General features: G+C 59.4%; 2 protein-coding genes across 4 annotated transcripts; both read left to right on the top strand.

Moving 5' to 3' along the window:
* Positions 1–53: 53 nt before the first annotated feature.
* On the top strand, positions 54–4,785 carry LOC100546064 (pepsin B-like). 2 transcript variants are annotated; one of them, XM_085210456.1, is made up of 10 exons: positions 54–535; positions 655–712; positions 2,181–2,334; positions 2,668–2,785; positions 2,886–3,004; positions 3,387–3,586; positions 3,658–3,780; positions 3,906–4,050; positions 4,265–4,363; positions 4,504–4,785. In XM_085210456.1, exons 1-10 carry the CDS (start codon positions 271–273, stop codon positions 4,654–4,656), a joined length of 1,434 nt encoding a protein of 477 aa, XP_085066582.1. In that variant the 5' UTR covers positions 54–270; the 3' UTR covers positions 4,657–4,785. The 2 variants fall into 2 exon arrangements, with proteins under 2 accessions (XP_085066582.1, XP_010722700.1); XM_010724398.3 differs by lacking the exons at positions 54–535; positions 655–712 and adding an exon at positions 1,479–1,849.
* Positions 4,786–6,114: 1,329 nt separating this feature from the next.
* TFEB (transcription factor EB) lies at positions 6,115–20,213 on the top strand. 2 transcript variants are annotated; one of them, XM_085210376.1, is made up of 9 exons: positions 6,115–6,356; positions 15,304–15,542; positions 15,616–15,870; positions 15,943–16,023; positions 16,692–16,812; positions 17,034–17,090; positions 17,400–17,475; positions 17,612–17,759; positions 18,101–20,213. In XM_085210376.1, the coding sequence occupies exons 2-9, from the start codon at positions 15,348–15,350 to the stop codon at positions 18,521–18,523; spliced, it is 1,356 nt and encodes a 451-aa protein (XP_085066502.1). In that variant the 5' UTR covers positions 6,115–6,356; positions 15,304–15,347; the 3' UTR covers positions 18,524–20,213. The 2 variants fall into 2 exon arrangements, with proteins under 2 accessions (XP_085066502.1, XP_085066503.1); XM_085210377.1 differs by lacking the exon at positions 6,115–6,356 and adding an exon at positions 15,121–15,200 and having other exon boundaries at positions 15,299–15,542.
* Positions 20,214–20,276: the final 63 nt, after the last annotated feature.

The raw sequence follows: 20,276 nt of genomic DNA, 5'->3' as shown, positions 1-20,276 counted from the left end.
AGGCTGAAAATATTCCCTTTTCAAAACATAATAAAAGTGAGGGGGTAACAGCAGAGGACATAGCCAGGCTTGCTGCAGGTAGTCCATTTATAGCAGGAGCAAACTCAACATTCAACCACACACAAGGGTGTTGTGTAGCTAAAATAATGCTTGGAAGCAGCAAGGTGCTAGGCAAACATCTCAGGCTCCAAACGCTCGATCGTTCCTCATTCCACAGGTCTGATATCCCTGCTCTCTCTGGTTACACATTTCCCAGCACAAGCCCATGGGATGTGGAAGGCGGGCTTTGCCCAGATCTCTGCTCAGTGTCTGCGCCTTCGGGAGAGGTTCCAGCTGGCGCAGTGCTTGTTTGAGCAGCCCTGTGCTCATGCTCCCTTTGTTCCGTGCTCCCATTTGCTGAGATTATATCACAATATCTTGTGTCCAACAGGTCCAGGAGAGGGGGTGGCCGGTTGCCCCGGCACTGGGACCAGTCACCTCTCCGTGCTTTTTGCCACGAGTAGGACAAAGCCTAGAGCAGACCAAGAAATCCGAGGTGACTGCGATGTCTTTGGGAATGCCTCTGCTCAAGGCAGAGGCTGGGCTCCACTTCAGAGCCATTTGCAGCCTGGTGCAGTGCTCTCCCAAGAGCTGCTTGGTCTGTTGGTGCAACAGGAGGAGCAGGACGTGCCCAGAGCCCAGCCCCAACACGTGCCCATGCCCAGCAGTGCAGGTGAGCTCTGCCCCTACAAGGATGCGCCATCTTTGATGGCAGAGACTGGAATTCCCCAACTCCTGTTGGACTAAGTGCCTTAGCAAACAGATGCTGTTTAACTTTTGGGGGGTCAAAAGGAAACAAAAGCAGCATGTTTGCATGTGCTATAGAGGGCATCTTATTCCTTTGTCTTTTGGCAAGGCTGAGTCCCCGTGGGGACCTGCAGATAACACGCAGTATGTTGACGTTTTGATAACTGTTCTTTGCTTTCAGCCAGAATTTGCCTTTTATCCAATCTTAATAAGTTGATCTTTCTATCAATCCTGCTAGCAAACAAGATAATTGCTTTATTATACTCAGTATCCAGCAAAGGACACACACTTCCTGGCACTCCCAAGGGAGCATAAGATGTGCAAAGCACCAGTGTGGGATGAGCACAGTGATAGCAGTGCCAGGCAGGCAGCAGCTACTGGGGCAGCAATGAGCTCCCATGGGTGGAGGGTGCTGTGGGGTGGGACAGGGGTTGGAACTCAGGGATCTTCCCTTCTGACCCCAGGTCTTCTATGAATGGCTGCTGGGCAGGTGCTGCAGGCACGTCTGCAGCAATGGCACCAAGCAAGGAAGGGTTTTTTCAGTCTCAGCCTCGGCGCCCATTTCTCCTTCAGGCCTCACAGCACTGGGTCCTCCTGCAAGCCAGTTTCCATCCCGCGCCATGAGCTGTGAGAGCCTTTGTTTTGGGAAAGGTTGAAGCGATTTGAAGGATCCAGATAGCAGTGCAGCGTGCTGGCAGTGTGATAACTCCTCTCCCTGCTGTGATAAGGGCAGCCCTTATCGAGTGGCCGCACTTTGATTTGGCTGTGGAAGGTGCGAGGTGCTCTGTTCTCATCCGGGTGCCCCACCAACGACAAAAACTTCTCAAGTTCCTCGTGGTCCAAAATACAAAGAAACCCTTCAAGCCAGGGTTACACACGGCGGTAATGGAAAACAGAGGCACGCAGATAAGGCGGTCAGTGCGTGCCAGTATAAAGGCAGGCAGGCCAGGCGGCTCAGCCTGGTGCTGTGCTCTCCAGACGGGTGCACCATGGCCACCAGCCGCACCATGAAGTGCCTCGTGCTGGCCGTGCTGTGCCTGCAGCTCACAGAGGGGATGGTGAGGTGGGTGTGCTGGAGCAGCACAGGGCTGGGGGGAGCTCGGGGAGCAGAGACCGGCTGCGTTCATCACATGTGTGTGCTGCACCTGGGGCACTGCTCGGGGATGTGGTGTTCTCAGTGCACCTGGCCACGTGCATCTCCAGAACCCACCGTGGCCATGCCAGCAGCAGCCCGGGCTGTGCCCTTGGCCCAGAGATGCTGTGCAGATGACTCGCAGCAAGGCAGGATGCAAGAGAACCTAAAGGAGAGGACATCTGAAAATGCCCAAATCACCTCATTTCCTGCTTTCCTTGGTTTGCTTTTTGTTTTTCTCCCCTCCACCCCTTCTGCACAGGATCAAGTTGAAGAAAGGCAAGTCCATACGGGAGAAAATGAGGGAGGCAGGAGTGCTGGAGGAATACCTGAAGAAAATTAAGCACGATCCAGTTAAGAAATATAACTTCAGCAAGAACAACGTTGTGTATGAGCCGATGGCCTCCCACCTGGATGTGAGTTCTCTCACTGCTCCCCCTGCTCCCCTCCTGCTGTCAGAGCAATCTGTTTGCTCTGAGCCTCCGAGAGTGGAACAGACTTTTTTTAAGCTCTTGTGTCAGAGTTTAGCAAAGCTTTCCCCCAGCTGCCTGAAAAGCTGTGGTTTTCTATATGGGACGCAATATCTAGTAGCACTTCATTTGGGAGTAGATCGCTCAGCCCCTTTCCCATCTTATCACTGTAAGAGTGAGGGGATCCCCAGCATTGCTGCAAGGTGCCGGGACGTGGCGCACAGTGAGGAGGTGGAGGTGAGCCCCATCCCATGGACATAACCCAGCTCTTGTCCGCAGTCCTCCTACTTCGGGGAGATCAGCATCGGGACCCCCCCGCAGAACTTCCTGGTGCTCTTCGACACCGGCTCCTCCAACCTGTGGGTGCCCTCCACGCTCTGCAACATGCCGGCATGTGGTGGGTGCCCCGCAGCCCCTCTCCATCTGTCCCCCCGAGCAGCTGTGAGCCCCACAGCAACAGCACCCCCAGCTGCTCTATTGCTTCGTCTCTCCTGCAGGAAACCACGCCAAGTTCAAACCCAGAGCATCCTCCACTTTCATCAACAACGGGCAGAAAGTTACGCTGTCCTACGGCAGTGGGACGCTGACAGTGGTGCTGGGCTACGACACACTGCGGGTGGGTGCACCACTGGGGGGGACAGGCTGGGGGCTATGGGGGGCAGCTCTTGTGCAGATAGCATGGTACAAACCAGGTCCTGAGATGGGCAGAAACTATGCAAAGTGATCATTGCTCCCTTTGGTTACCCGGCTGGATTTTTGGCTTTGTTTGCATGACTGCCGATAGTTTTGCCAGGCATCCAGGGATGTTTTCACCAGCTACAACCTTGTAGGGTGCTCTTTGGCTTTGTACTCTGGTTTTTCACTCTTTGGCTTTGCACTCTTCATTTGCAATCTTTGGGTTTGCACCCTTCTATTTTGCACTCTTCGATTTCACCTTCCTTGGCTTTGCACTCTTTGCACAAGTGCACAAGCTGACACAGTGCTCCGTCTCCCTCCAGATCCAGACCATCTCAGTCAGAAACCAGGAGTTTGGGCTAAGCCGGGATGAGCCCACCCAGCCGTTCTACTACGCCCAATTTGATGGGATCATGGGGATGGCTTACCCTGCGCTCGCGGTTGGAGGGGCGCCCACCCCCCTGCAGGGCATGCTGCAGCAGAACCAGCTCAAACAGCCCATCTTCAGCTTCTACTTTTCTCGGTAAAGCCCACCTGTCCCTCTGGCTGTCCCCATGCAGGTTCCCTGCTGCTCTAACTGTGTTGTTCTTGCAGCAATCCCACCTACAACTATGGAGGAGAGCTTGTGCTGGGAGGAGTGGACTCTCGGCTGTTCACTGGGGACATCGTGTGGGCACCGGTGACCCAGGAGCTTTACTGGCAGGTGGCGATCGATGAGTGAGTTGCATCCATCCCTGATGGAGCTGTGTGCAGCCTCAGGTTCTGGCCTCCAAGACCTGGACAAGGTGGGTTCTGTGCCCAGTGGGGGCTCAGAGTGACGTCCAGCGCCTTTCTGTACTCAGGTTTGCTATCGGACAGTCGGTGATGGGCTGGTGCAGCCAGGGCTGCCAGGCCATCGTGGATACAGGCACGTTCCTGCTCACTGTGCCCCAGCAGTACCTGAGCAGACTCCTGAAGGCTGTGGGTGCCCAGGAGACCAGCTATGGGGTAAGGGAGGTATTTGGGGTCAGAGGTTTGTAACTGAGCCACGAGCCCTGACAAATCCTGCAAAACTCAGATGGTGTCTGCAGGGCGCAGTGCTGTGAGTGAAGCAGGGACGTGATGTGGCACAGCTGGGGCCTCAGGAAGTGTCGTGCCTCACAGCCAGTGCTGCTCCCCATGCTGCTCCAGCCATAATCTCCCCATCACCCTCTCTCCACAGTACGCAGTTGACTGCAATGTGGTCCACAGCTTGCCTACCATCTCCTTCATCATCAACGGGGTGCAGCTCCCACTGACCCCCTCTGCTTACGTCCTCAAAGTAGGTATTACCCTTCTGGATCCCAGGGGTCCAGCAGAGAGGCCGGTGCTCCTGGGTGAACAGCGATGCTCCCCTCCCTGCACAGCTGCAGGGTTCGGGTGCTTCCCCAGGCTCTGACTCCCCATTGTTTCCCCTTACAGAACAATGGGTACTGCACCGTTGGGATAGAAGTCACCTACCTGCCATCCCAGAACGGGCAGCCGCTCTGGATTCTGGGTGACGTCTTCCTCAAGGAATATTACAGCATCTTCGACATGGCGTACAACCGCATCGGCTTCGCCAAGTCAGTGTAGAGGAGTGGGGCAGCAAAATGCAGCCCCCTCTGCTCTGAGCGAGCCTTGCTGTGGGTTTCCTATGGGCCTTTATATTCTTTTACGTGCTCTCTGTCTCTCCGAGGTTTCTGTGTAAGGCTGTGCTCTCAGTCTCCTGTTGCAAATAAACTGCAGAGCCTCAGCGCTCTCTGAGCTGAGTTTGTTTGGCAGTGGCAGAGCGCAAGCTGACGGCTCGCATGTCTCAGCCCCTCCTGCTGCAAGGGTGTCCCACCATCCAGCCCCTGCTTGAGGGACCCTCAGATACCCGTGGTGTTGCTGTTACACCCCAAGCACAGCTCTGAGGAGAGGAATTCCCTGAGGGGTTCCCCAAAAGCCATCTCTCCTCCCGCAGATCCCGCAGCACAGGAGCCCTAAGCATGGTTTCTTAGAAGCTCTTTATGACTGGGATTCCTTCTCAGGTCTCTCAGTAGTTCTGTCATCTCACCTGAGAAAGGACAGCAGCTCCTCCGTGCTTTGTGCAAAAGTATTGGCGCAGCCCGAGCGCAGCAATGCGGGGATCAGGCAGAGCAGGAGGGGTAGGGCATTGCTCCTTGCAACACAGCACAGAGCTCTGGGAGAGCAGCACAGCCCCTCCTGCCTCATCCCAAAAAGAAGAAATAATTGTGCACCACTCTTCCGGGCTGCTGGGGACGTGGGGACCGTCACCACAGGAACACATCTCTAATGCACCAAATGCACGACCTGAGCATCCCTGGTGTGATTTGGAGCTGCAGTGAATCAAAGGGTCTTTTTTTCTTTTGGAGATGGTTGAGTGGTTGCAATTGGGCAGCTAAAAACTGGTTCATGCCAGCAGTGCAGTGGGAATTGGATGAAATATGTTGTGTGTCGTGGGCTGGGAGAGGTCAGAGCCTTCATGCAAGGGATGCACAGGGGATGCAGCACCAAAGGGTCCAACACCCATATCCTGGTCAGATGGTGACAAGCTGCTGCACTGTGTCACCTTCCCTTCAATCTGCTCCTTGCAAACTGGTCTATGCCTAGGGAACTCCTGGCTGTGGGCTGGGAGGTGCTGGCAGCGCTGGGACGTCCCTGCTCCCTGCTGCAGAGCACCTGCACAGCTCATCTCACACCGAAGGTCTGCAGTGCTGGGGCATCTCCTCCCCGAGGGTCCCAAACAGCCCCGAGCCTCAGGCAGGGACACACTGCCGATCCTCTGTGTCTCACTGCTAACCCCCAATAAGCAATAAGCAGCGGTGCAAGGAGCTGAGCAATCCTAGTGCAGGGAGCTGCACGGTACTGTGCAAGGAGCTGCACAATCCTGGGGCAAAGAGCTGGCGGAAGGAAATGCATGGTGCTTTGCAAAGAGCTGCACAACCCTGGTGCAAGGAGCGGGCCGCCTGGAAACCAGACGTTCGGCAGGAAATCACGCACAAGACGCCGCCGCCGTGGCCGAGGCGGGGACTCCAAGTCCCGGCAGGCAGCGCTGCCCCGCTCCGGACTACAGATCCCGGCGTGCTGCGGTGCGGGCCGTGCTGAGCCGGGCCGGGCCGGGCCGGGCGGGCAGTGCTGCCCTCCTTTGGCACGGGAGCAGCGGAGGCCGCGGCCGGCAGTGGGGCCGGGCCGGGCCGGGCAGAGCCGAGCAGATCCGAGCAGAGCCGGGCCGGGCCGCCCCGCGCTGCCGCCCCGCGGGGTTCCGCGTTCCCTCCGCCCGCAGCCGCGGGGTGAGTTGCGGGGCTGGGGAGCGGGAGGGGGCGATGGGGGGGGGGCTGTTCTTCCCAGCACGGGAGAGAACTTGTTCTGGTTTGTTTCCTCTCGGTTTGCTTATATATACAGAGAGAGAGAGTATTTATTTTTTATGTTTATTTTTCACCCCACCCCACCCCCCCTTTTTCCTCTCTAAATAACAACGGGGGAGCAGCCGCCGTTTCCATAACGCTCTCGCGGTGCCGCACCATCGCTTTAGTTTTAATGGGGGGTGGGGGGGAGGCGTTGCGCTCCGTGCACGGCGGTGCCCCCTCCCCCCCCGCCCCATACACACACATAGGGAAACTGAGGCACAGATACTCGGCCCGCGGTGCCCCCCCTCACGGGACCGCTCGCAGTTTTGGGGGTCGAAGCCCTCCCGGGATGATGGGGGGGGGGGAGAGGGGCAGAGGGCGGCCCCCCCCGGGGTCACAGCGCTTTATGGGGGGGTGGGGGTACACACACACGGGGGGCTGCGGTCCCCTCCGTTGTATTCGCGGGTGAATTGCGGAGCGGGGAGGATTGCGACAGCCCCGCTGAGTCAGGAGGGGGGGTGGGGGGGGGGGAATTTCCTCGGTTTAAAAAAAAAAAATAATGAAGAAAAAAGGCGAAAATGTGGCGGTTATTGTCGAGCTGTACCGACATACATAAATAACGCCGTGCGGGGCCGGACGGGCGGGGCTGCGGGAAGCGCTGCGGGGCGCCGTTCCCTGCCCTGGGAAACGGGCTGTTTGCACGGAGGATTTTTTTGGGAGGGTTCCCCCCCACCCCGCCCTTTCGCCCCCTCTCGTTTCGCTCTCCCCTGCCATGGCTGCACGGCTGCACGGCTGCACGCACGGCTGCTCCGCTGCGGGGCCGCGCGGTTGGGGGGGATGGGGGGAGTGAGCATGAACTGAACTGGGAAACTGTGCTGAGCTCCGGGGGGGGCAGTGAGCTGAGTTGTGAGGAATGGGATGCGCTGTGCTGAGCTCCCGGGGGGGGCGCATGCTGAGCTATCCGGGGGTTGGGACCCTATGCTGAGCTTTGGGAGGGGGGGCACCTTGTGCTGAACTGTAATGGGGGGATGGACCCTGTGCTGAGTTCTTGGGGGGGGGAGGGGCACACTGTGCTGAGCTATGGGGGGGACCCACTATATGGAGTTCTGGGAGTGGGACCCTATGCTGAGCTATGGGGGGGACACGCATTGTGCTGAGCTTGGGGATGGGGGAGGAGACCCACTGTGCTGATCTCTGGGAGGGGGCTGCGCTGAGCTCTGTGGGGTGGGACTGCACAGAGCTCGGGGGCAGGGGGTGGGCTGTGCAGTGGGGCTCGGATCACCGTGTGGCAGTGAGCAGCACGTGCTGACCCCGCTGTTTTTGGAGGGATGCCGCCATCGCTTCCCGCCCTTATCAGGAGGAAACTGCTTGGGGTGGGTCGGGGTGGGGTGACCCCATATCCGGGTGTTTTGGGGCATGGTTGCACTGCCAGTGTGTTCTTTCCTTTCTGTGCTGTGAGCTGCTGGCGCGTGTCCTCTGCTGTGCTGAGGTTTCCTTAGTGGTGCTCTCAGCACAGAGGGGGGACCTCAGGTGTGCAGAGCAGTGACACATCTCAGCGGGGCACCTCTGGGGCTGGGGAGGGCACGGCGGGGATAAACCCCCCAAAAATACAGGTGCACTGCAGGCAGCAGTGCCCGCCCCACAGCTCTCGGAGGTCTTGGTGTGTGCATCTCTGTCCTCATGTGGGTGTTGTCCCCTGGGGAGCCCTGTGGTCGTGGTGCTGTGATGCTGACCCGTGGTGGTTGCATTGTCCCCCCCTCTGTTTGCGTTGGGGGCTGGCAGTGTGCATCCTGGCATGGAGCATCCAGCAACAGCTGTCAGTGACACATCTGCATTCCCTTGCTGGTCTGACAGCCTTCGCTGTGCCACCTGGGCCCGAGCTGCGTCACCCCACTCACCGGGGTGTTTTCCCTCCCCACGTCCCGCAGCCTGAGATCTCTTATAGTTAAATCAGTGCAACTTTCTCACTGGATAAACCTGAAAGGCACCTACGTCGCCCTTTTTTCCTGCATGCATGACATGAATGAAAGTGATTTACTTCTTGCATGAACAGCTGTGGAGCCGAAGGCAGTGAAGAAGCGCTCTTCCTGCTGGTTGTGCCCTCTCCCCTTGCCCCGCTCCTCTCCCCATCCTGCTGCAGCACTGTGCTGGGGACACCTCGGTTGTAAATTCCCCTCTTGGCACGGGGCTGAGCCTCAGGTGCAGTTTGTGCAGCTGCTGCGCTGCCTCTCAGGTGCCAGAATGCACAGCCGGGCGGTGGAGCAGCATTGGAGCGGGGGCCCATGGAGCGGGCGCTGTTCCTGATGTCGGATGCTCGGGGATGGGCTGTCTGCAGGGGATGGTGGCTTTGACAGAGGCCGAGGAGGAACGGCAAGGGGTGAAGAGAGCGCAATGGGCTGTGTGCCCTGCTTATGGCTCACAGCATGGGGTCAGGTTGGTCCCGGCAGCACCCGACGCAGCTGGCACCGCTCTGCTCCCCGCTCCAGGCCACGGCTGCAGCTCCCCGCTCCCGCCGCAGGCGAAGATCTCACCCTGATAAACCCAGCCTGCTGGGGCAGCGCCTCTCAGCTGCTCCGTGCCCAAACCGGTGTGACTGTGGTGTGGGGCTGAGAAAGCGCTCCCAGCCGCACTGCTGCAGGACGGGGCTGCCTTCACTGCGGGGCTCCGCGTGTGATCTTTGCAGAGCACGTGGGACCCACATCCCTGCTGCGGTGAGGGGGTGCGAGTGGGGCTGGCGGCAGGGAGAGCCCCGGGCCCTGGGCAGGACGTGGCACAGCCTGTCCCTGTCGTGTTTATTGCTGGGGCTGGAGAACAGCTGCAGCTCTGGGCTGGGGCGGCCGCGGCGTGGGGCGGCCGGTTTGGTTACATGAGGCTCCGGGACGCGGCTCCAGGCGGGACGTGGCGTATTTATAAATGTTCCTCCTGGAGCCGGGAGGGGGGGTGGGAAGGACTGGGGGTGACGGTGGGCTGGCAGTGCCTGGGGGGCACTGAAGGTGCGGTCACCCCTTTCCTGGCACTGCGGTGGGCTCGGGGCAGCCTGCAATGTGGGGTTTGGGGAGGTGGTGCGTCGTGTCTGCTCTGCGTGCACCCCGAGGTGTGGAACTGGGGACAGCGCTGTGCTGCCAGGTTCCCTTATTGCTTATCGATGCACTTTACCAAGAAACCCCAAGGCAGCAGCTCCCTGCGGTTGTGTAGGGCCCCCCAGGATGGGCTCCGCTCTGCTTTTTGCAGCACAGTTCCTCCTTGTCCTCCCCCCCACCGCAGGGCCTCCCCAAGGTCACTCTGCTCTCCCCTCTCCGCTGCAGATGGATCACTCAGCCCAGGTGGTGCCAGGCACTGCTGTTGGCTCATCCTCACCCTAGGAATGTCCTTCTGCCCGTTAATGCTTTTATTTTTAATTGCCTCCCCGCTCGGATGGGATGGGAGGAGAGGGCAGGAACTTGTCGGCTCAGGCTGTGCGCGGGCGGGCTGTGAATTCCCGCGGCGGTCAGTCGGACAGTGATGTTTCAATCAGTGCTGCACTCCTGCAGCTTTGGCTCTGCTTTGGAGACAGTGGTGAGGTCCCAGCAGTGCCTGCGGAGATGGTTCCATTGTGCCAACCACTGTCCTGGTGCCACCTCGCACCTTTTGGGGTGAAGGAGCAGGGCCTTATTGTTAACCCCATGGAGGTTAACTGCATGTACAGGTGGGAACGCAGCTCCTGTGGGTGCCCTTGGTGCCACCTCAGCCTTGCTGTGATGAGGGATGCGCAGCCCTGGCTCAAACAGTGATGCTTTTTGGTCCATGACAGCTCCTCGCTGGGGTGAGGGCTCCTGGAGTGCCGCTGTCACCCACAGCTCCGTTAATGTTTTTACTGCACTAAATATCTGGGCTGCTTCCAAGAGCAGCATTTAACGCATGGAAGGGAAAACATTTGGCCTCTGACCCACGCGCCTGTTAACAGCGCCGTGGTCCACATTGCTGAAATGCCGGGGCTAAAAACAGTGCTGGTGACTCAGTTGCTCGCTGGTGTTGTCAACTGACTCCGGGTGCGATGTGCCAAGTTCCCCCCTTCGCCTTCTCCCTTTCAGGGCTGCATGCTGGGGCCGGGGCTCCGCCGTCCACCTGCTGCTCCATCTCTGAGGGCACTGCTGTGCTCTGGGGACGGCGCTGCTCCCCCTTCTTACCTCCCATTCTCAACCTCGAGGGGTGGGTGGGACACGGGACCTTTGGTTCAGCCTCGAGCGGAGCTGTGTTGGTACTCCATCAGTGTGCTTAGGGCTGAGTGTGGTTTGAGCGCTGGGTGTCTCCAAGCATGGAGAGTGCCAACCTCACCTCCAGACCCGATCCCAGGACATGCAGTGCACAGAGCAGAGCGGTGCTCCTCCATGTGCTGATGAAGACGAAGCCCCTGACTTTCCTCCCACCAGGTGCCAGTGTCACCCGACCCAACAGCAGCCACATGGCCAAGCTGGGTTGAGGGGAGGCAGTGGGCCAGTCCCAGCTGTATGGCAGCAGCCAGGTGCCAGCCTGCATTGCTGGCAGCCTGGCATGGAGGTGGCACGGTCTCCCCGAGGGCTCACCCATGGGGCTGCAGGGAGGTGTGTGCGCAGCATTTCACAGGGCTGATGGGGATGCTGGAGCTGCAGCTGGTTGCGTGGTGGAATGCAGCCCTATGGGTGCTGTCAGCACAAAGGGGAGGTGGTGCCAGGAGGCTTTGCAGAAGAGGGGATGTGGGGCATCACCCGTGCGTCCTTGTTGACCTCCAGCTTTGTCACCGCCGTGCTGGCTGGTGGCAGCATGGCCGTCCTGGTGCAGTGAGCGGTGGGAGGGGGACCCCCAGTGCCCATCCCTCAGAGGGACAGCGGCAGCGTCTGTCCCTGCGCCCATGCTTTCAGGAGGGGATGTCACCCGAGGGGCTGCGTGGGGCAGAGCCAGCAGCGGGCAGCGGTGGCTGCGTCTATTTTTGTCCCTCTCTGCCCTGGTGGGGTTGCTGACTGCAGCACGGCAGTGAGCACAGCGAGTGGCTCCGGGGCCTTTTTTGCAACTTCCTCCGCCCGCGCTGCTGCCGCATTAAAAAAGCAGGGTCCTAAAAATGAGGAACCACGGAGCCGGGCAGGGCAGGGAGGAGCACGGAGCAGCTGTGACCGGCCAGCCCTGGTGCCCGGAGACCCCCTAAGCCCCCCCATCGTCCCCTACCCAGGTAATGCGTGTCCCCTTCCCGCCTGGCCCTGGCGGCTGTGGGGTCGGCTGGGTGCCATCATTGCCACTCTGCACCCAGAACAAGGCTGGAGCGAAGCCGTGGGGTGGGAGCAGGGAGCGCCGGGGTGCATCCCAGTGGGGGCTGAGCGGCGCTGTGCCCCCCACATCGCCCGCAGTGCTGCCATGGGGCCAGGCTGGGGTGTGTAGGGGGGTTCCTTGCCCGCTGCCCCCCACGTCTGCCCCACACCGCCATGTCTGAAAAATCAGAACCAGGAAGGAAGGCTCGGCGGGCACCCGCAGCAAGAAGCGGAGCTGCTTTCACTTCTTCCTTCTCCATTTCCTTTTCTCAGCCCTCGTGCTTGTCAGTGGAGCAGCTTTGGGGCTGGGGAGCTGCTCACTTCCCTCACTGCCTGGGGCCGGGGCTGCCTGCATGCCAGGCTCTGCGCTGAGGTGGAGGGGTGCAGCAGTGCAGCGATGCTCCCTCTGCTCCTCCACTTTTCTGCTGCAAGCAGAGGAGGAGATGCTGTGCTTGCTGCATGCACTGCTGGCAGTGTGGGTGCTGCTTTGCTGCAGAGGGCAGCGTGATCCTTCCATGGGCTGCATCTGAAAGCTGCCCTATGGCACATTTTATTTTTAATCCCCGCTTCTTAAGCTGCTTCACTTTGCCATCCAGGCACTCCTGAGCCCAAAGGTGCACTGGGGCAGCAGTGGCACTGGGAGCAGGGTGCTCCTGGCTGCGTGTGTCCCCTGTGTGTTGTGGAGCAGCACTGGGGTGGCACGGCCGAGCACACAGCAGTTGCTGAGCAGACGATGCCGGCTCCTTTATCAGCTGTTGTTTGCGGCCCACTGAGGGGCCAAAGGGCAGCGCTGGGGCTGCGCACGGTGCCGCAGGGTCGGTGTCACCGGGGCAGCTCCGGCCGCAGTGATTCCTGAGTGCTGCCGGGGTGAGGGAGGGGCAGGTTGCTGAAATAACACCCCTGGAGGAGAAGTGAGGAAGGGCCAGAAATAACCGTGTAGCTGCAGCGTGCTGGAGGTGCTCGAGAGGGAGAGAAATCCCCCTGCTCTGGCCCTGCTGCTTTTGGGGCTGGGAGCCAAGGCACGCTGCCCCTGCTTGGGCGTTGGGGTGCAGTGCTGTTGTTGTGGGGCTCTGCTTGTCCCTCGAGGAGAACCCTGGGGTGGTTCTGCAGGGTTTGCTGCCCAGGTTATGTCTCCTGTGGTGCATCTCTGCTGTGCACCTGGCAGGGCAGTGTGTTCCCCCCAGCCCTCCCCATATTTCCTCCCAGCCATCTCTCCATCCCTCCTGCTCTTTGTACCCCCCACCGCCCCTTTCCATCCCCAGCTCTGCTCTCCGCTTGGTGAGCGATGGGCGCTGCCCCGAGCAGTGCCTGCACACACCCTGCTGTCCTACAGCTGGGCACACCGGCGCCATGCGTGGGGACGCATCCTCACTGTGCCCGTGGGATCCCCTCTGTGCAGGGCTGGGCTGGGACAGTGGAACGGTGCCGGCAAGCACCAGGCACGCTTCTTCCTGGATGCCAACACCGTTCGCCTTCCCTAGAATAACAGGAATCCCAGACACGGTCCAACTGAGGCAGGATGCGTCCCCAGGATGGGAGGTGTCCCTGGGGTGGGTGCTGGGCAGTGCCAGTCCCACAGTGCTGCCCTGGTCCCCGTCCCACCCCACTGTCTCCCTCCTACTCTGGGCTCCCACTGGGGCTGATTCAGAATGAAAGCAGAAGCTGCCGGCTGCCCTGTGGGGGTGAAGCCAAGCAGAACCCAATGGGTTATTTTAAACCTGACCTAATTTCCCACCCTTCTCCTTATTGCTTGCCTGGGGCAGAGCCCCACTCTGACCACCTTCCCCATTCTCTACAGATGCAGGGCTTTCACAGGTGGACAAGGAGAACTTTTTACTCCCACTGCCCCCACTGCCTACAAAGGGGCAGCTGGGGGAGTCCTGCAGCCCAGCAGGGTGGAGGAGCGGTGCCATGGGGTGAGCAGTGCTGTGGGGTGAGCAGTGCTATGGGATGCGTGATGCTGTGGGATGGCAGTGCCATGCCATGGATGGCAGCCTCCTACCTGCCGTGCCAGCTGCATTTTCTGAGAGGTGCCCTGGGAGCCCCAGAGTGCCCTGAGCGAGGCAGCACAGTGTTTTCTGGTGCCAGAGGTGCTGGCCATTTGTTGGTCACCTTCCTGCTGCTGCCCTCCCTGTGCTGTCACTCCACTCCTAGCCAAGGATGCAGCTTGCTGGGGTCTGGGTCCATGTGAAGCTGTTTGCTTGGAATAGGGCAGATGATTCCAAAGATTCCCCTTGAAATCCTATCTGTCCATCCCCTGGTGCTAACACATCCCAGAAAACACCATTGTCTGGGGCCAGTGCTTTTCCCCCTCCAGCTCTGGCTGTTTGGATGGTTTACCCGAAGTCCTGGCTGCCCTGTGAGGCCTTCCTTCTTGCCTTGCGTTCAGCATTTGGGGCTTTGGTGTCCCTCGTGTGCATGAGCTGTGATGTGTCCCGTCTGCCTCATGTTGCTTACTGCAAACCATCCGTGGCCCCTCTGGCTCCCACCAGCCTCTGTGGGACTGCTGCTCATCCCATGTCCTCCCGCTCCGAAGCTCCATCTGATGCCTGTCCCAGGCTCCTCTTCTCCCATCCCCCTTCGGATGGGCCACCATGTCTAATTAATTACCTTCCTCTTGCCGTTCAATAGCTGGCTCTTGATCCATGTAATCGTATTTCTGTCCAGGCTGGCTTGATTTAATTTCCCCCTTAGGATATTGTGTGGCACTGCGTATCAGATGCCTCTCCGAAGCCCTGGTGTGTTGTCCCCACCGTGCCCCCTTTGTCTGCAATTACGCATCGTATTTAAACAGCAGAGCCCTCCAGATCTGACTGGCTGTAAACCAGAGCCTGGATGCCCGGCTGTGCTCCATGTGTTGTGAGAGGGGATGTGGACTCTGCACAGCCCAGTCCCGCACAGCAGCTCCATGCCCCATCTCAGCCCCATGTGGCAACCTGGCACCATGGTTTGCAGCGCTTCGCACCCCAGACAGGGCGTCCCACAGCTGTCCCCTCACCCCACGACTGTCCCCTTGTCCCAGCAGCCCTGTCTCCTTCTCTCCCCGGGCCGCCATCCCCTTTGTACAGGGGAACAAGGGCTGTGCTGTGTCTCCCCACACCCCGCTCGCGTGCCGGCCCTGCACAAAGCCGCGTTGTTTTCCCGTGCTGCTGGCTGCAGTGCCTGGCACCACGCTGCCTTCTCTGCCCAGCCCTCCTTCACTTTCTTGTTCTGATTTGGGCTGCTCCTGGTATCTGGCTTGTTGCTCTTGCTTTGTGCTGTGTTTCAGTGTTGGTGGCTCAGAGCGAGCTCCTGCAGATGCCCATCTGAGCTTTTGGGCGCAGAGACTCGTCGTGCTCTATCTCCTCCAGGTTGTCCACATGTTCCCTGTCCCCTCCTCCCTCTCTGTGCCCGGGGAGCTGCAGGCAGAGCTGTCTGTCATTGGGGTCTGACTCACCTGCATTCAGGCGGTGCTCAGTGCCCGGATGGCGGCGTGCAGACTGGAGGCTCTGTTGCCCCAACGTAGTGAAGTCGAATGCAGGGCCGCTCCTGCAGCTCAGGCAGAGCACACAAGGCATGCCTGCTCCCTCGCTGCGCCTCAATTTCCCTACTGTCGTTCCTGATGCACAGCATTTCTCCCTCCCTCCTTGCAGGGTCACCTCTGTGCCTGGCCTGCATCCCACCGCCCCGCTGCACCATGGCGTCCCGCATTGGGCTGCGGATGGAGCTGATGAAGCAGCAAGCACAGCAGGAGGCCGAGCGGGAGCGCGCTCAGCAGCAGCTGATGATGAACTACATGCAGCAGCAGCGCATGCCGGTGGCCTCCACCCCCGCCATCAACACCCCCATCCACTATCAGTCCCCACCGCCCGTGCCTGGAGAAGTCCTCAAGGTACGGTGCCGGGGGGGTGGGATGCGGGGACCCCCCGGCGGTGCGGGGATGCTGACAGGTTGTGCCTACGCAGGTGCAGTCCTATCTGGAGAACCCCACCACCTACCACCTGCAGAAGTCACGGGACAAGAAGGTTCAGGCATATCTCTCTGAGACCTATGGGAACAAGTTTGCTGCCCACGTCAGCCCTGCCAGCCATTCGCCAAAGCCACCCCCGGCTGCGTCCCCCAGCGTCCGGCCCGGCCACGTCATGTCCTCCTCGGCGGGCAACAGCGCGCCCAACAGCCCCATGGCCATGCTCAACATTGGCTCCAACCCTGAGCGGGAGGTGAGGAGGGGCTGCTGGGGGCACAGCTGCCTCAGAGGAGCCCACTGACAACCTGATGCCTTTCCCTTTCAGTTTGATGAGGTCATCGATGACATCATGCGTCTGGACGATGTTCTGGGCTATATGAACCCCGAGGTCCACATGCCCAACACGGTGAGTCCAGGGAGGTGGCTGTCCTCCAGCCCTGATCCTGTAGCAGTGCTGGAGCTCATGACTGCTCTCATCCCAGCAGGAAATCACCCACACAGAGCAGCCCACATCCCTCGGCACTGCTGCTGCATTTGCTATCGTGCCAGTGGGCAGCAGGCACCAGAGCAGGCTCACCCCCAGAGGAGAGATGGGAGCAGTGGGATGGCCCCATTGACATGGTGCTGGGAAGGGTGGCCGGGAAATCTCCCTTCTGCAGCTGCCAGAGCCAGTTCTTCATCTTCTGTTCCTCTTTAATGACAGTTTGCAGCCCTTATAAAATACTAGAGAGTCAGGAGGGCTCTGCAGCTCGCTGTGTCTCAGCCTTAGTCAGGTCTGTCCAGCGGTGGTGCTGTGATGTGGGGCTCATCCTGCTGGGCCCTCCTCAGCTGTGATTCGTCTGACCCATTTGTGATGCTGGCTGTGGGAGGGCACCAGCTGTGCCCTTTGAAGTCCTGTTTTTCTTTGCTGCTCTGATAATAACTATTTTAAGTGCCGAGGAAGGCAATTAGAGCTGCCTTGTCTGCGCACTTGCGTCCCAGAGGCCGAGGAGCTCAGCTTGAACCCTGATCCCACAGCTGGGTCTGTCTCCTGGCTCTGGATGGAACTTACCTGCCTGTCCCTTTGGTTTTCAGCTGCCGATGTCCAGCAGTCACATGAATGTCTATAGTGGGGACCCCCAGGTGACTGCCTCTCTCGTTGGTGTCACCAGCAGCTCCTGCCCTGCCGAGCTCACCCAGAAGAGAGAGCTGACAGGTACGTCCCCAGACCTGGGTATGTCCCCATGCCCGGGTATGTCCCCAGCCCCAGGTTTAGTCCCTGGCCCCAGAGCACCGTGGGGAGTGCGGTGGCAGCAAGGACTGGGACTGGCCAGGGCTACCCTGTCCATGGGGGCACAGAGCATGGTTCTGGGAGATGCTTAAGGGGCAAGGTGCAGCCTCATCCCCTCCGGGTGACACTGTGGGCCTCCATTCCAGATGCTGAGAGCCGAGCCCTGGCAAAGGAGCGTCAGAAGAAAGACAATCACAACCTGAGTGAGTTGGGTGCTGGCTGCGCATGGGTGGCATGGTGTTACCTCTCTGACCTCGGCACTCTTCTCCCTCCTTCCTCCTCTCTCCAAGCTGGGTCCCCTTCCCATCTCTCATCTCACTCTTAGGGAGATACCCCCATAGCCACTTCCTTCCCAGCTATGCAAAGCACTCATGGCGCAGAGGGCACCCTACTCTTGTTCCCATTAGCATGGGGGGAAGGTTGGGTGGGTGCTGGACTGGGGTGGGAGCCGGACTGGAGGGCGTCAAGGTGCTCCCACCTCCTCACTGCTCTCCTCTCTTCTCGCCCTGCAGTCGAGAGGCGGCGAAGGTTTAACATCAACGACCGCATCAAGGAGCTGGGGATGCTGATCCCCAAGGCCAATGACCTGTATGTATCCCTGGTTTCTGTGGGGCTGGGATAGCAGCGGGCACTGTGGGCTTGCTCCTCGCCCTGTGGCAGGAGGTGCTATTTTGGGGAGCAAACAGTTGCAGGTGCCAAGCTCTTCTTCCATCCTGCACCACAGGGACGTGCGCTGGAACAAAGGGACGATCCTGAAAGCTTCTGTGGACTACATCAAGAGGATGCAGAAGGACCTGCAGAGATCGCGGGACCTGGAGAACCACTCTCGGCGGCTGGAGATGACAAACAAGCAGCTGCTACTCCGTATCCAGGTGAGTTTCCTTCTGCTCTTCCCTCCTGCTTTCTCCAGCCTCTGAAACATTTCAGTCAGCATGCCAGGCTCTCTCTTCTCTTAGGCTGACAGGTCACCAGGTGGCTGGTGTGGGCATTGTCCTGCTCTGCAGGATTGTTCCAGACTTTTCTGTAGGCTCCTTCCCAAAGAGCTCCACGGTCCCTCTGTCCTCTTTTGCCTTCAGTTTCTGTGCCTTCCTCCTTCCCTGCTGCCTCCATGGATGCCCACCTACCATGTCCCCCGCGTGCTGTGTCCCTAAGCACCACATCCCCATATCCTCTGTCCCCGTATGCCGTGTCCCACCGAAGTCCTCTGTTGCAGGAGCTGGAGATGCAGGCACGCGTGCATGGGCTGCCCACCTCCTCGCCCTCAGGTGTCAACGTGGCCGAGCTGGCTCAGCAGGTGGTCAAGCAAGAGGCCGGTGCAGATGAGGGGATGCTGCCCCTCCCGGACCCTGAGTCACAGCCGGTGCTGCCTCCACCACCGCAGTCTCCTTACCACCAACTGGACTTTACCCACAGCCTGAGCTTTGACGACGGCTCCCAGGGCTTCCCGGACAGCCTGGAACCCGGCCACAGCGCTTCCTTCCCTTCCCTATCCAAGAAGGAGCTGGACTTGATGCTGCTGCAGGACACCATGCTGCCCCTGGCCTCCGACCCCCTGTTCTCAGCCGTATCCCCCGAGGCCTCCAAGGCCAGCAGTCGCCGGAGCAGCTTCAGCATGGAAGACGCAGACATGCTGTGACAAGGAGCTGCGCCCACGCTGGGGGCAAGGACTGGGCGTTCAAGTTTGGTTAGTGAAGTCACAGGGCACTCTTCCTCCTGGGGGAGGAGCCCGTCCTGCTGGGCACTTGAATCTACATAGGAGTACATTTTCTCTATGCAACGGGGTCTTGCTTCAAGGCTCGCCGGGTACCACCATGTCTTTTGCAAGCTTTTTTGTTGCCCAGAGCTGGAGCCGACCTTCTCAGCTTGCCGTGGCGTTGGCCTGGCTGCAGCTTTTCCAGCCAGGCAGCATGATCTCGGGCTGCTTCGCCTCCCAACGTGTCCCTGCTGTGCTCCCTGTGTGGGCTCCATGTCCTGGGTGTGATGCTCACAGCTCTCTGCTTCACTGCCCCCTCCCAGTATTCCCCTGCAGTGCCATTGATGGCTTTGTCACAGTGTCACCTCCCTGCTTGGGCTCCTCCTGACAGTGCCTCTCCAGGGCAGTAGGGAGAAGCAGTGCTCCAGTAGAGCAGGCAAATTCCCAGGACATGGGAGAGGATGTCCTATGGAATTTTGTTGCTTCAGTGTCCTGGAGGTCCAGCAGCACTGTGTCCATCAGCCACCGCACAGAAGTGCCTCTGCCCTGAAACACCACACTGTGCTCTCAGCTGGGGAGCAGCATGTGGTTTTGATGCTGATTCTTTGGGTGCATGCTGAGAGCTGACGTCCTGCCTGCATCAGCATGGCAGCCGTGCCAGGGGTGGCCTGTGCCCATTGCTAAACCTGAGCATCACTGCTTGTCCCACTGTTGGCAGCGTGCTCTCAACCTCACCCATGGGGCTGTGGGATGTGGATCGTTGCTTCCCTGGCAGCGGGGGGGGGAACTAGGGGCGCGAGGGGGAAAAGTGAAAAATACTGCACTGATCTGTGAAGCCCAGAGGGGAGCACCAGGGAAGGCTGCAAGGAGCCCTCCGCAGTGCCCCATCACAGCGCAGCACTGTGGGGCTGGGGGAGGTTGGGTGTTGGAGAGCAGGAGCCTGTGTGGGGGTGGGGGTCAGCGTGTGCCCTGTTCCACCATGAGGATGGGGAACAGTGGGGTGAGGTGGGGAAGGGATGCGTGAGGCAGCCCCCGAGGAATGCAGGAGAGGTGCCTGTGTGGTGTGGAGGGTGGGGGGAAGTGTGGAGGGTGGGGGGAGAGGAGGGAAGGGGCAGAGGGGAGATGGCAGCAGGGCTGGCAGGGGCCAGTGGAGTTGGGGCTGTTTCAACCCGTGTGTTCACTGGAGGCCTTTGGGCATCATTGCCATTAGTGCCTGCAAAGACAGAACTCCAGGATGGGACAGCATTCCTCCAGGGTGAGACAGTGTCCTCCAGGGTGAGACAGTGTCCTCCAGGATGGAACAGTGGTCCTCCAGGATGGGACAGTGGTCCTCCAGGATGACATGATGTCCTCCAGGATGAGACAGTGTCCTTCAGGACAGGACAGTGTTCCTCCAGGATGGTTGTGCCAGGCCCTCCTGCTGCTGGGGCGCATCTCCCAGTGCGTGAGCAAGCAGCTGTGGATTATTGTTATTTTTTAAATCTTTTCAGAGGTTTTGTTTGTTTGTTTGTTTTATTTTTTAATGCACTGTGCTCTGATTAAAAAAAAAATTTACTACTGTTTTATAAAGAAATGTATAAAAGAATGAACTGGAATGGAAGAAGAATCATTAAAATATATTTATTTACAACAAGCATCGTGGTGTAGGCTGTTCCTCCTGGGGGCACTCAGAGCTGTGTTCCTGCAGTCGTGTTGG

The sequence above is a fragment of the Meleagris gallopavo genome, chromosome 28, assembly GCF_905368555.1.
Source record: "Meleagris gallopavo chromosome 28, MGAL_WU_HG_1.1, whole genome shotgun sequence".
NCBI lineage: Eukaryota > Metazoa > Chordata > Aves > Galliformes > Phasianidae > Meleagris > Meleagris gallopavo.
Note: the sequence above shows the minus strand (reverse complement) of the source record. Positions and strands in the feature narration are given on the sequence as shown.

Coding starts and splice junctions, on each gene's coding strand:
- LOC100546064 (XM_085210456.1), top strand. CDS start 271: ATGTGGAAGGCGGGCTTTGCCCAGATCTCTGCTCAGTGTCTGCGCCTT. Junction 713..2,180: donor GCCCATGCCCAGCAGTGCAG/GTGAGCTCTGCC, acceptor CCTTCTGCACAG/GATCAAGTTGAAGAAAGGCA. Junction 3,005..3,386: donor TGGGCTACGACACACTGCGG/GTGGGTGCACCA, acceptor GTCTCCCTCCAG/ATCCAGACCATCTCAGTCAG.
- TFEB (XM_085210377.1), top strand. CDS start 15,136: ATGGCGGCGTGCAGACTGGAGGCTCTGTTGCCCCAACGTAGTGAAGTC. Junction 15,543..15,615: donor TGCCTGGAGAAGTCCTCAAG/GTACGGTGCCGG, acceptor GTGCCTACGCAG/GTGCAGTCCTATCTGGAGAA. Junction 15,871..15,942: donor GCTCCAACCCTGAGCGGGAG/GTGAGGAGGGGC, acceptor TTTCCCTTTCAG/TTTGATGAGGTCATCGATGA.